The following is a 14,215-nucleotide window of genomic DNA, read 5'->3' as shown; positions in this document are numbered from 1 at the left end:
ACATAGTCATGGCCCCTGACCCAATTCTCAGGCCTAGATTAGACCAAGAATGAAGAAGCCAGGTATCTAGGAAAAGGGCCTTTGCAATAAACATCACAAGTACTTGCTAGGACTCTTCTTTCCTCCAAGTGTTCCCCAAACGATCCAAGGCCATTCACTAGCCCGTTTTCCGGGAACCCTGAGAAGCAGACATTCTGAGGATTATCAGATACTGGGCCTGTACTAACATGAATTCCTGGAGACTCAAGTTCCACTGTAATCTACCTGTCAGTGAGTGCATTACTGCTAGATTAAGGGGGCAGGAAATCTTCCAAGGGAGAACTTTTTTTTTTTTTTTAAACTATTTTTAGTTTTGCTAGAAGGTGCAGGCACTTAAGAGACAGGTTTTTGGAGGAGTGAAAAATCATCCCCCGTGGGGATGGCCATGCTGCAGCCTTTTCCTCCAGTCTCCTCTAGGGATTTGGGGCATGCACACATATGCCCAGCATGATTTTCAGACTGCCACATCTGACACTTGAACTGCTGTCAGCCATGTGGGATCCAACGCCCTAACCTCCACACCACCTGCTGCCAATGGTCAGGAAGAGGAGGGTTATGAAGCTGAGGGAATTGTCCAATGAAGGAAGACAGAGTTGCTGCCACACAGTGGGCGATGGAAAAAGTATGGCTGAACCTCGTGGGCTATGCTGGCCAATGATGACGTTTAATGGAAGACTTCTACAATCTCAGACAGGGAGGTTTACCAGTGCTCAGATGGGAATGGGGGTTTCAGGTCACCCCACCTAGAGAGGTCTGTGATTCCTGAAGTGCAGACTGAAGTCGAGAAGCATGGAATGAGAAATAAACATGTCAAACGTGGCCTCATGATTAGCCGCAGGAAGGGCAACTGCCTACACGCTTCATTGCTGTCTCATGTATCTATTTGTATGTTAACTTTCTCCTTGTCTGATGTCCCTCACCCCATTGGTGAGATACTAGAGATGCAGTTTGTGTTGACCGTGGCTAACTTTACAGCCTAGTTCAGAGGGTGCAGGGTATCAAAATGCAATCTTGCTGAACCTAGGAGAGGAGTGGACATCATTCAAAGATGCAGGACTGAAGCTAAATAAGGCATAGTAGGGGGCTGTGATTTCATTTCTGGTTGAAGATTTAATTAATTTGAATTCTGTGTAAATTCCATTATGTTCTGACATAAGGACAGATAACTGGGTTAGTAAATGGAATATTTTATTTCCAAAACTGACAAGAAGTTGCTAGGCCTAAAATTTGTCAGATGTTAGAAAGATGCAATTAATTTAATTGTATTCTCCATTCTCCATTATCTTTCCTTCATAGGTGAAATAAACCAGGTACTTATTTCATTAAGGATTTAATGTAGATTTATTGAAAACAAAATACAGGATCCATTATAAATATCTTGATTTGCTCTACAGTTTTCATCTCCAGTAATCCCGATCATTATATAATCATAATCACCGCATTTACCAATCTGAGATTAATTTAATTTTTCAGACACCATTTCTACTGTTACAATGTAGTAACCTGCCTTGGAGGTATTTTATGCTAAAGTTACTTTCTGTCCAGGTCGAAACATTGTTCCACTTTGATTTTTCCTCTTTTTGGGATTTTGAAAGTTTTCATACCTTAACAAAAGTAAGAGAGACAACATTTAATGCACAAAAATACCATACTTACAATAGATTATAAACTGGTTGCAAACAATTATATTTTAGGAAACAAAAGGCAAATAACAAACTGGAAATAAATCTTTGTAATACAAATTAAAGGGAGTTCTTACAAATAAATTTTCTTTTTTAAAAAATTTGCCAGGATCAGCAGATGGCCTAGCAGTTACATTGCTGGACTCCCACATGGCCGACTGCGATTCTAGTCCCAGACCCAGTGGCTTGAAAATAACACGGGGTGCTGGGAGGTGGCGTGGTGGTTAAGGGTGCTGGATTCTCACATGGCCGACAGCGCTTTGCATCCCAAACCTAGCGGTTTGCTTTCTGGCTTTTCCTTTTTCTCTCTCTCACTCCATTTCACTCTAGTCAAATTAAAATAAATAAATAGTTAGATAATCCTTTTTTCTAAAAAAAAAAAGGAAAGAAAGTCATGCTTGGCACATGTGCGTGCGTGCCCAAGATCCCGAGAAGACAATGGAAGAGAAGGGATTATGGCGTGGCCATCCCCCCTGGGGGGTGATTTCTCACTTTCACTTTCCCTCTCTCCGTCTCTCTCTTTGGTGAGCACATGCACCCTAAGGCAAAAATCTCTTAAAAAAAATAAAATAAAAAAAATAAAAAAAGCCAGAGGTGAGCTGGTTGTGTGGTGGTTAAGGAGCTGGATTCTTAGATACAGTGGCTTGAAATTCATACCAGGCATGTGTGTGTGCCTGTATGCCCAAAATCCCAAGAGAAGAGATTGTGGTGTGGCCCTCCTCCTGGGCAAGGAGTAATTTCTCACTTTCTCTCTCTGTCCCTGGACAGTGTGCAAGTGCGCATACCGTATGATTTAAAAAAAAAAAAAATCGGCCAGAGGGCATGTTTTCTGTTTCTGTCTCTGAAGAGCTCACCGCCACACCACTAGGGGGCGCTTTCTCCTTTTCTCCCCTCTGGCACTCTGGTAAGCACACTCATCTTCTGGCAAAAATAAATAAATTAATTAATTAATATAAACTAGTAACTTATTTAAAATGTAAAAAAGTGTTAAGATGTATAAATAGATAAAAGAGGGGCTGCTCTAAAGTAGTACGTGTGGAATGTTCTTATTTTAGTAAAAAAAAAAATATGAACATATAAAGATGCTTCGGGAAGCAGTGGGATTAACAGAAATTTCTTTCTTATTTTTCCTTATCTTTATTTTCTGATTTTTCTACAATTAACTATATATTACTGATATATGCACACACACACATAACCAAGTACTATAAATTTAAATAAGAAAAGTGGCTGCTTTTTTAAAAAATAACTTTTTTCCCTTTGCATCTATGATAGAACATGTCATAACCAAAGTACTGTAAATTTAAATAAGAAAAGTGGCTGCTTTTTAAAAAAATAATTTTTTTCCCTTTGCATCTATGATAGAACATGTATGCATACATGAGAGAGAGAAAGACGCACACCCTCCACAGGGGGTGGTCGTGCCACCACCCCCTTTTTCCACTCCCCTAGTCCATTTGATCCAGGGTACTTGCGCATGCCCCAGGTGTGAGTACTGTAAATTTAAATAAGAAAAGTGGCTGCTTTTTAAAAAAATAATTTTTTTCCCTTTGCATCTATGATAGAACATGTATGCATACATGAGAGAGAGAAAGACGCACACCCTCCACAGGGGGTGGTCGTGCCACCACCCCCTTTTTCCACTCCCCTAGTCCATTTGATCCAGGGTACTTGCGCATGCCCCAGGTGTGTTTGGGCCTGACCAAGCGGGCATCTGAACCATGGTTGCCATGTGGGATCCAGCTTCACTTGAGAAGGGCACTATCACTGCTTTACGAGCTGGCCCAAGACCTGTAGCTTCTAAAGATCAGGAATCAATTTCTACCCCAGGATGTTCCCAGTCAATCGGTCTCAGACTCATGAGTGGCTACAGTCAACTACAAGAAGCCTATAAACTCAGATGCATACTAAACCTGGTCTACAAAAGTGATTACATTTGCATATACTTAAATGTTTCTAAGAGTAATAATATATGAGTTATTTTAAAAGCCAAACAATTATATCTTTCATAACATATATTGCTAGTTATATATTAGAATCATTCTGAGTTTTTATTTTTCTTCTTTTTCTTAAGTTAATAAAATTAAATTAATTCATTATAAATAATTCATCTATAATCAAATGAAGTAACAAAAATTCAGTTTTGACATCTGTATTGTTCAAGTTTTGTGATGTTTAAATGCATTACTACTACACAAACATTTTTCAACATGTATGTGTGTGTTTTCTGTGTCACCTTATTTATTTATTTTTAATTACCTTTATTAATTATTATTATTATCATTTTCCAGTTTGGTCAGAGAGACAGAGAGAGAGAGAGAGGGAAAACGAGAAAGCAAGCCACCAGGTCCAGGACTTGACCTGCGGTCACCCATGTAGGAGTCAAGCACCCTTCTCCACCACACCACCTGCCGACCCCACTACACAAATTTCTTGAGTTGGATCATTTTTAAAGAATTATTTTATTTAACTTTATTTATTATTATTATTATTTATTTATTTCCAGAGAGTGAGAGGGAAAGTGAGAAAGCAAGCCTCCAGGTTCAAGACTCAAACAACAGTTGGCCATGTAGGAGTCAATCACCCTTAACGACCACACAACCTGCCAGCCCCTAGAGTTCAAATTAAAAAACAAACAAACAAACAAACAAACATTTATTTCAGATCAGCAGGTGGAATAATGGCTAAGGCGCTGGACTCCCATGTGGCCAACCACGGTTTGGATCCTGGACCCAAAGGCTTAAAACATATCAGGCACAAGGGACCAGCAGTTAGTGTAATGGCTATGTCGCTGGACTCCCATGTAGTCGACTGCGATTCGAGTCCCGGACCCGGTGGCTTAAACTCACGCTGCGCGCGTGTGCATACATGCCCAAGATCCGGAGAGGAGAATGAAGAAAGGATTCTGGCGTGGCCATTTCCCCCAGGGGTGATTTCTCGCTTTCTGTCTCTCTCTGTCTTTCTGGTGCTTTCTATAGCAAAAACCTCTAAAAACAAAAACCAAAAACAAACATATCAGGCACGTGTGTGTGTGTGTGTGTGTGTGTGTGTGTGTGTGCCCAAAATCCCAAGAGGAGAATACAGAAGGGACTGTGGTGTGGCCTCCCAGGGGACACACATCCTATAGGAAAGATCTCTAAAAAAAAATTATTTCTTCCATAAGCAAGAGAAAGAGAGAGAGGAAGAGAAGGATACCTTCAACAGAGTCTTCATGCTGCAATTCACCCCCAACTTCAGCCAGTTCTAGGTCATTGGCATGCACATACCCAGCGCTTTCAGGGAGGTCTCTAGATGCAAACCCAGAACCTTCCCATGTGGGTCGGTCTCACTGAGTGTTGTGTTACAGCTGCACCACTGTTCAGCCCTTGAATTAGCATTTCTTTCTAGTTTTTTTGCCATAGGGCACGTGTGCTCACAGGGGTGGGGCGCAGGGGGAGAGAGAGGGAAAAAGAGACAGGGAGGGGGAAAAGTGAGAAATGACCCCCTGGGGGAATGGTTGTGTTATAATCCCTTCTCCTTCATTTTCCCTTTCAGCATGCACAAGCACGCACCCAGTGTGAATTTCAAGCCACCAGGTCTGAGATGCAAACGGCTCAGTCAGCTGTTGTTATGTTTTCATTTGTTATAGAACATGTGTGCCCATCAGAGACAGAAAGTGAGAAAGCAAGCTACCAGATCTGGGACTGGAACGGCAGTCGGCCATGTGGCAGTCCAACACCTTAACCACCACACCACCTGCTGGCTCCTTGAATTAGCTTTTAAGTATTCAAAATATTATTTATAACTTTAAATAAGAATTTTAAAAGTTGTGAGGGCCAGCCAAATGGTTAAGATGGCTGGATCCCACATGGCTGACCTCATGGTTCAAGTCCTGGATCTGGGACTTAAAATGCATGTCAGGCTTGTGTGTGTGAGTGTCCAAAATCCAGAAAGGAGGGAAAATTGGAGAGGGAATTGCAGCATGATCATCCCCCATGGGGGATGCTTTCTCTCTTTCTCTCTCTCTCCAGTGAGCATACATACACTCTGGAAATTAAGTTAGAAGTTTAAATGAGTAACCTGTGTCACCTACAATAATATCTATACATCCAAATCAGAAGATGTTACTTACAGCTCAGCAAAATTCTTCCAGTCGTCTTCACTAATGGACGGCCTGGTGTGACCAAGTGCAGTCATTAAATGTGACTGACTAATAGCCAGACTGGTTTTGATTGGTCCTGGCTGGGTAAGGGATTCATCCTCCTTAAATAAAAAAGAAATTGACAAAAAATTAACTTACGAAAATGATGGAAAAAGTGGCAGTTTGAGTGTTACTTCTTTCTGACAGTTTTTTCATGAGATTGAAGTAGATATTCCTTTTAAAATAACTAAAAATTGTGTGAAAGCAAGAAGATGCATAACCATGGCCTCAGCCAATGTGTTTTAGGACCCGGTTTGAAGTATAGCTCATTTACAAATCACAGAAATACATACTCCACTTTGGCTCCGGTATCTGCCTTTGATAACACTGATATCCACCCTCAGTTGATCTCTTTGCTCTTGTGTAAGTTCTTGGCAACCCTCTTGCGAAGCTGTCCTGAACACTGGAGGTCGTGAAAACAACTGATCTTTCCCAGGAACTCCAGGCAAATCCTGAGTCATGGAGCTTGGTGCAGAAAGACACTGTGAGCTCTGCATGGTTAGTAGCAGTCATGAAAGAAGGACGGATGAAAGGGAGAGAGAAGTAAGAGAGAGAGGAAGATTTATTTAGATAAAATTTGAAAGATTTAAGCAATAAAATCTTAACATAGATAAGTTTACAGTTTTACTTAACCGAAACTAAGCAAGTCTGAAAGATGTCACATCCTATAAAGATTCACTAATACCTTTTTGCAGAACCACATGGTAAAAACTGCCACAACATAGCATTTTTGATTTTTTGCTTTGTTAGTTAAATCTAACGCACTAATGCCAAAGGATAGATTCCAAATGACCCTTACTCCCAGTTTTCAGCAAACAGAGTTATGCTAGGGTTCTGAGAGAGTTCTAGATAGCAGTTAAGAAACAGAAAACAGAATAAGACTAAAAAGACTATTATTCTTAGGAATCAAAATGGGTTTCTTTAAAGGTTTTAAAAGCTGAATTAATAAGTAAATGTAAAAATAAGAAATATATTACTAAACAGATTAAATATATGTAAAAATGTTATATGTACCAATACAGTAATCATAAACCATTGTTCTTTTTAGTGAATACTATTTTAATTATGTAAAAAACACTGATAATGGCCTTTTTAATTTTTTAATAGGTTTTTGTCATAGAGGTATGCACCACTAGAGAGAGAAATGAAAAATCACCCCCCAGGGATGGGATGGCCACGTCACAATCCCTTTTCCTCCACTTTCCTCCAGGGATTTTGGGCACGCCCAGTATGATTTGAAAGCCTTGATTTTTCAAGGTCCAGGCCTTGAACTGCAGTCAGCCATGTGGGAGTCCAGCACCTTAACCACAACGTCACCTGCTGGCCCCCATATTGGCCACATTTGATCTAAACATTTTCCTTGTTGAAACATTACTGTGCTTATACTGTCCATAAAAACTATCACAAATAGATAACATTTTATGGTCAGGAATTTTTTTTTTTTTTAAAGAGATTTTTTTGCTATAAGGCACATGCATTTGCCAGAGAGACAGAAAGCAAGAAATTGTCCCCAGAGGATTTGGCTATGCCACAACCCCTTATCCTCCATTCTCCTCTTGGGATCTTGGACATGCATGCAGACGTGCCTGGCATGAGGTTTAAACCACTGGGTCCAGGACTCAAACCACAGTCAACTACATGAGAGTCCAGTGACTTAACTATTTCGCCATCTGCTGGTCCTTGTTCTCAGGAATTTTTGACATTATCATGTCTAATTTTTCATAATCCTCAACTGTTCTTTGATAACAGAATTTAAGTTTACTATAAAATGGATCTGGTATGAAAGACATTTTAAAACCATTAATGAATTAGAGAGAAGAACCTGAAGGAATCCAAAGGGTAAGCTCAACCACTCACTACTTTGGTTCCCCTTGCTCCCAGACGCATCTTAAAGTTCTTAAAAGAAAAATGAAAATTGCTAATTAGTGTTACTGAGAAAAACAAGACTGTTTTACTGAAGAACCAACCAACCAGAAAGGATATGTGGGGCTGGTTAGGAGATAAATCACTGTTCAACTTTACACCAACATACAGCTTTTATGTCAGGACTGTGCAACAACACTGCGCAAGATACCAGGTCAGAGGAGGTTCCATTTCCAAGTTCTGATTCATAAGAGCTTCCGAAGTAGAGCCGGTACATATTGAATTTTGATTCATCTGGAAGGATCTCAGACATCTCTAGAGAAACAAGGGACTGATCTAAACCACATTCCCCATCTCCCGCTGAATCGTCAGAGCCACTGCTGTGGTTAAGAAAGACCATTGAAGACAGACTTAGGTCACTGTCAGAGCTGGAACTTCCATCCTAAAATACACAAAAGGACAGCCAGGTGAAAAGATCTAAATAATTCACAACTCAGAAACGATATCATAGATAGCATCAAAAATGAGGAAACATTTCTCAAAAAGCTCTTATAAATTCTCTAATGGTTTTGAGGTAAACTGTAAAACTATTATAATAATGGAAGATGGGGCTGGCAGGTAGTGTGGTGGTTAAGGTGCTGGATTCTCACATGGCCATAGCAGTTCGAGTCCTGGATCTGGCAGCTTGTCTTCTCACTTTCCCTCTATTTCTCTCCCTAGTTAAATTTTAAAAATAAAAATAATGATGAATAAAATTAAATAATTCTTTAAAGAAAAAATAAGGGGAAGACAAGATGAGTTGCATGGGTAAGTTGTCAACCATCCCTCCGAAAAGTTTATCACAAAGCTAGGACTCAGACTTGTGGACTTTATGTCTCTGCCTCTCTATTCATATTTTTCTACTCCAAAATGATAAATCGACCATATTAAAATGTTTTCCAAATATAGAATGTTTTAGAAATACATAGTTTGGGGGACCAGCAGTTGGCATAATGTCTATGTCGCTGAACTCTCATGTAGTTGACCGTGGTTCGAGTCCCGGACCTGGTGGCTTAAACTCACACCAGGAGCATGTGCATGCATGCCCAAGATCCTGAGAGGAGAATGGAGAAGAAGGGATTGTGGCATGGCCATCCCCCCAGAGGGTGATTTCTCTCTTTTTGGTGAGTGCACGTGCCTATAGCAAAAACCTCTCTCAAAACAAACAACAACAAAAAAACGGCATCCAGCTGCATGTGCTTCTTGCAACTCGCTGAGAAGGCCACGAGACCCCTCCTGACATACACGAGGGAACTGAGGCTCAAGGCTGAAATCAACCTGCCCAGGCCCCCCCACCCAGAGTGAGTTCTCCTGGAGTCTGGCTACAACCTGTAACTTCTGACCCCCCAGTCCTAATTAAAGACCCCTGAGTTCAGGGTCTTCCCTAGAAAAGAGACCACCCTGCGCCTTCTCAGGAAGGCTGTCTGCTGAGGTTATGTAAGAATGACAGAATGGAAGAAGCTGAGTAAGGTCTTGGCTCAAAGAGCCTTGCTATATAAGGAGAGGCAAGGGAGCAGGACTTCAGAAGACATCTTCATGGCTGCTGAGAACTAGTGATTTCAGGGGGAATAAGTGAAAAGACTTTCAACTGATAATTCAGCCTTCAGACCACAAACTCGAGTGGTGGGAAGACTTTCAAGCCTCCTGTCTCTCTCTGTCTCTGTCTCCCTCTACCTCTGTCTCTTGTCTTTTTTTTTTTTTTTTTTTTATCCCTCTACCTCGTGTTTGGTCTTTTTTTTTTTTTTTTTATAATTTTTCCTTTCTAAAATTTTTTAAGGTAAAGCATTTTCTTGGCTTTCAGCCCTTCCCTTTGTCTTGTTAGTAATCCCCTCTTGCCCCTCCAAACCCAGGAGAGGCAAAGGAGCAAGACCTCAGAAGACACTTTAATGGCTCCTGAGAACTAATGATTTCACGCAGCACGCAAGTGTGCTGCATGGTTTTCTAATTTATGCTTTATTTTTTAAAAAAATCTCTTTTCTTAGGTTTTTTCTTCTCTTTTTTCTCTGTTTCTTGGTTGTTTTTGTTGCTGTTGTTCTCTCTCTCTGTTTCCTTTTCTGCACGCTCCTGGATGCTCAGACTGAGCTTCAAGTTTGGGAAGAAACACACCATCCATCACATGACTAGAAATCACCGCAGGGCCACAAGAAATACGGGAAAGCAAGAAAATACCTCTCCTCCAAGGGAAAAGAATAACTCCTCTTCATCCACAGACAGTTCAATGGAAATCATGGAAATGTCTGACAAAGAATTTAGAACATTCATAATGGCGAAGCTAACAGAGATGGAAGAGAAGAGAGACAATGAACTGCAGGAGATAAAGGAGAAAGGAGCTGATGAGTTCCAGGAGGTGAGGAAATTCTTGCAAGATCTAAAATAGGAATTACACACTTTACAAAGGAATCAAGTGGAACTATTAGAGATGAAGGCTATAATACAGGATGTCAAAATCTCCCTTGAAAGTATTAAAAACAGACTTGATCAGACAGAAAATAAAATCTCAGACATAGAAGAGAAAATTACTGGCCTAGAAAATTCCACCACGAAGAAAATTGCCCAAAAATTTGAAAATAATATACGAGAAGTACTAGATACCATCAAATGTCCAAACATCTGGATAATAGGCATCCCAGAAGGCAAAGAGACTGACTCATAAGGGCATTGATAATCTATTCCATGAAATCCTGCAAGAAAACTTTCCAAACCTAGAAAGGCACTCAAAGATCCAGTCCCAAGAAATACAAAGGACCCCAAATAAAATCAACCCAAGAAGATCTTCTTCAAGACACATTATAGCCATTCTGACCAAAACCATAGACAAAGACAAGATACCAAGATTGGCAAGAGAGAAACAGCATGTTACCTACAAAGGATATCCCATCAGGCTAACAGTAGACCTCTCATCGGAAACAATGCAAGTGAGGAAAGTCTCCAAGAAGTTTTCAAGGGAGTGCTATTCAGGAAAATTAAATGCAGACACACAGAAATAAGAGTTCAAAAACTAAGAAAATGGCCAACTTAATTGTAGGGACAAGTCTGGAGTTGAATATTATATCCCAGAATTCCATCGAGAAGATCGAACCACAACAGAAGATAGATTAAGTACATGAGACTGAACTGGTGAAATAGCATTCTGTGACTTTTGACTAAAATATTGCTGCTTTTCTTCTAGGTTTTGTTGTCCAGTTTTAGGAGTTTTTGTCCTGTCTTGAGCTGTCAATAGGTTCATGTACCTACTATTTGAACAGAATACTAACCTGTTTTCAGGCTTTAAGTTTTAAGCAAATTTCTTTACCAATTCAAAACTGCCTTTCTTGAAATTACCAGCTGAACTTGCTATTGAAAGTAGTTAGATTATTTAAGAAATTGTGTGACAATAAAATGTGGGGGAAAAAGGAATGGAAGACAACTGTAGACACTAGAGATAGCTTGAGAAGAGGGTGGGAAAGGGCAGAGTCAGACATAGGGGTAAATATATATATGAAGCTAGAAATGGAAAATTATTGATGATAACATGCATGATTAAGCCACTATGCAGTATATTCTGGATGGGAAACCAGGCTGTGATGATGCTTAGGTGATGAATGTAAATTAATTAATTAAAAAACAAAAAAGTTTCAGGAGAAAAAAACATAAAAACTATTTTTCTTGAAATGAAAAACAACGCATATTTGATCACTGCAGTAAGCTATATAGGCCCAGCTAGGTGCTACTTTATAGTATGTTCATTCTACTCACTGAGGTTTATGCTTAAAGTCAGACTTGTGTTCATAGAATGTATATTATCAGCTGCACTTGATAATATACGAATTTAAATTAAGTTCATTAGCAAATCAATAAAATGGGGGGAAAAGGCATAGAAAGCAACCATGGATACCAGAGACAGTGTGGGAGGAGGGTGGGACACGGCAGAGGGTGAGAGATAGGAAATCAAGGATGGCAAAAAAAAGCAAAATATACAGGAAACAAGAAATGGAAAATTATTTGTTGATGATAACATGTATGCTGATGTGCTTGATTGCGCCAACAGACAGTGTATTCTGGATGGAAAATCTCATTTTGTATGTTGTAATGATGTATAGTGAATGAATGTAAATAAATAAATTTAAATTAAAAAAAAAAGAAATACATAGTTTGGTAGTAAAAGAGGGGGAAAAGAACTTTAACAGCTTGGCAAAATAAACAGCAAAAAGTTGGGAGTACCTAGTTTAGCAACTTTAGGCCCTGTAGAAAATCTCCAATGAAATGTAGGGGAGAGGAATTAACAGGAAAATGCTTTCTGAAAAATATATGATAAAGTCTATGGTATAGAAGAGTTCAAATTATCTACTGTAATAATTAAAACAAAAATAAAAGGCTGATTCTAGGCCTGAGAAACAAAAAGTACAAGATGAGCCAAGAACAGTTTGCTGTATTGGAAAGTAAGGAAGTGATCAAAAGATAATGAAGACATAAAGCCACAGGAGTCACCCAAAGGGTAGTTTTGTCAGCCAGAATGGACCATCTGAACTTCAAAAAAGTAAGGACTTTGATTATTTCTTAAAAATTAAAGTACAAAACAAACTGAAAACCCCAATTATTTTTTATTTATATTGTCTAATTGATGATATCTTCATTTAAATAATATCCTTCTAAACATCAACATCCATAAAACATGTTTTTGTTAACATTAAGGTAATGCTAAAGAAATAAACATCAACTTCTTCAAAATTACAAATTTTGGGCAAAATCCATATTCCAACCACGGACCATTCAACTAAACATAAATGTGAATTTTTAGTTTTACCAAAGTTGTTAAAAATAATATACACTTTTTGGGGACCAGCAGTTAGCGTAACGGCTATGTCGCTGGACTCCCACATAGTTGACCGCGGTTCACGTCCTGGACCCGGTTCACGTCCCGGACCTGGTGGCTTAAAACTCACGCCGGGTGTGTGTGCGTGCATGCCCAAGATCCCGAGAGGAGAATGGAGGAGAAAGGATTGTGGCGTGACCATCCCCCCTGGGGGGTGATTTCTCGCTTTCTGTCTCACTGTCTGTCTCTGTCTGTCTGGCGAGCGCACGCGCACTATAGCAAAAATCTCTCCCCCCAAAAAAACCACTTTTTTAGATTTTTGCTTTAGGGTGTATGTGCTCCCCAGAGAGAGACAGACAGAAAGAGAAAATAAGAAACTACCTCTCAGGATGGGCATGCTACAATCCCTTCTCCATTCTTCTCTTGGGATCTGGGCATGCATACACATATACTCGATGTGTATGTCAAGCTCCTGGCTCCAGTACTCAAACCATGGAGTTGACCATTAGGATCCTGCACTTTAACCACTACACTACCAGCTGGCACCCCAGAATACTACTTTTTTTCAAGGCTGACATTTTGACAGTGAATGGTTTTTATATGTCACAGTAATGATCTTCTCCTATAACTTACCTGGAGTCCACACGAGAGCAGTCGTCCATGTAGGGCCTCTAACTGGGCATTGTAAAGTAAAGCTTTCAGATCGGCTCCAGTAAAGGAGTCGGTCACTGCGGCCACATGCTGAAGGTCAACGTCATCTGCCAGAGGTAAAGAGTCGCTGAGAACCTTTAAAATTTCAAGACGTGACACCTAAAGGGAGAAAAACAAATGGATTTAATAAAAAAAAAAAAAAAAATCAAAGATTATTTTAAACTGTGTATAATTTTTTCAAAAGTTAACTTTATATATATCTAATAAACTTTTATAAGTTGACAAATGTACCACTTGTCTATCACCATCATCCTCGCACCCTTTCCCCTAACAGACGGAACACAAGTAGAAAAATTAATGAAAATCTACATCCTTACTTATTCAGTTGTAAGTAAATTCTCATTTAGATAGTGCTTACTTTCCAGACTTGGGCAAGTTTGCTAAGAAAGTATTTCAAAAGAAATATTTTAAGAATTTAAATAGAAGTTACTTATTATTATACATATATGTAAGAATGTGACCTACATTCAGGTATTTTATACCTTTGATTATTTATTTGTTTAGCTATTCTTTCATTCACTTATTAGCTTCTAAATTAGAGAACAAGAGTTGGAACAAGATAAGATTGGGAACATCTGAAAAATCTAGGTAACCTGCTTCCATACTTTCTATAGATATGCTTGATTCTGTATCAGAGATTGTTGGTGGGATAATAGGAAGTGTGATCTTTGAACACAGAGAATGCTGACATGTAACACTTTCGGTTTCTTGCCTTTTTTCCAATCGACCAACACCTAATGACTATAGTATTCCAAGTTGCATGGAAATGCCTGGGTCAACGAGAAGTTCTGCATCTAATTCAGAATCTTATTATGCTTCGAGCAAATAGTTACTAAAGCCTTTGCGTAAGAAAGCTGGTCTTCTAAGGACATTGCTATTACCTGGCAGAAGGAAAGTTCACAAGGAAAG

At 39.4% G+C, this 14,215-nt stretch overlaps 1 protein-coding gene across 2 annotated transcripts in view; it reads right to left on the bottom strand.

Moving 5' to 3' along the window:
- Window positions 1–1,361: 1,361 nt before the first annotated feature.
- PEX1 (peroxisomal biogenesis factor 1) overlaps window positions 1,362–14,215 on the bottom strand; it is a 55,777-nt gene continuing 42,923 nt past the window's right edge. Inside the window, exons 20-24 of one of the 2 annotated variants that reach the window (XM_006155540.3) lie at window positions 13,229–13,405; window positions 7,934–8,206; window positions 6,195–6,392; window positions 5,833–5,963; window positions 1,362–1,643 (exon numbers count right to left, since the gene is read on the bottom strand). In XM_006155540.3, the coding sequence (XP_006155602.1) occupies window positions 1,559–1,643; window positions 5,833–5,963; window positions 6,195–6,392; window positions 7,934–8,206; window positions 13,229–13,405 (864 nt within the window). In that variant the 3' untranslated portion in view covers window positions 1,362–1,558. The remainder of the gene's footprint in view (window positions 1,644–5,832; window positions 5,964–6,194; window positions 6,393–7,933; window positions 8,207–13,228; window positions 13,406–14,215) is intronic. The other variant, XM_027774607.1, reaches the window with a different exon arrangement.

This window comes from Tupaia chinensis, unplaced genomic scaffold, assembly GCF_000334495.1.
Source record: "Tupaia chinensis unplaced genomic scaffold, TupChi_1.0 Scaffold000460_1, whole genome shotgun sequence".
NCBI lineage: Eukaryota > Metazoa > Chordata > Mammalia > Scandentia > Tupaiidae > Tupaia > Tupaia belangeri.
This window is presented reverse-complemented; position numbering and strand designations above follow the sequence as displayed.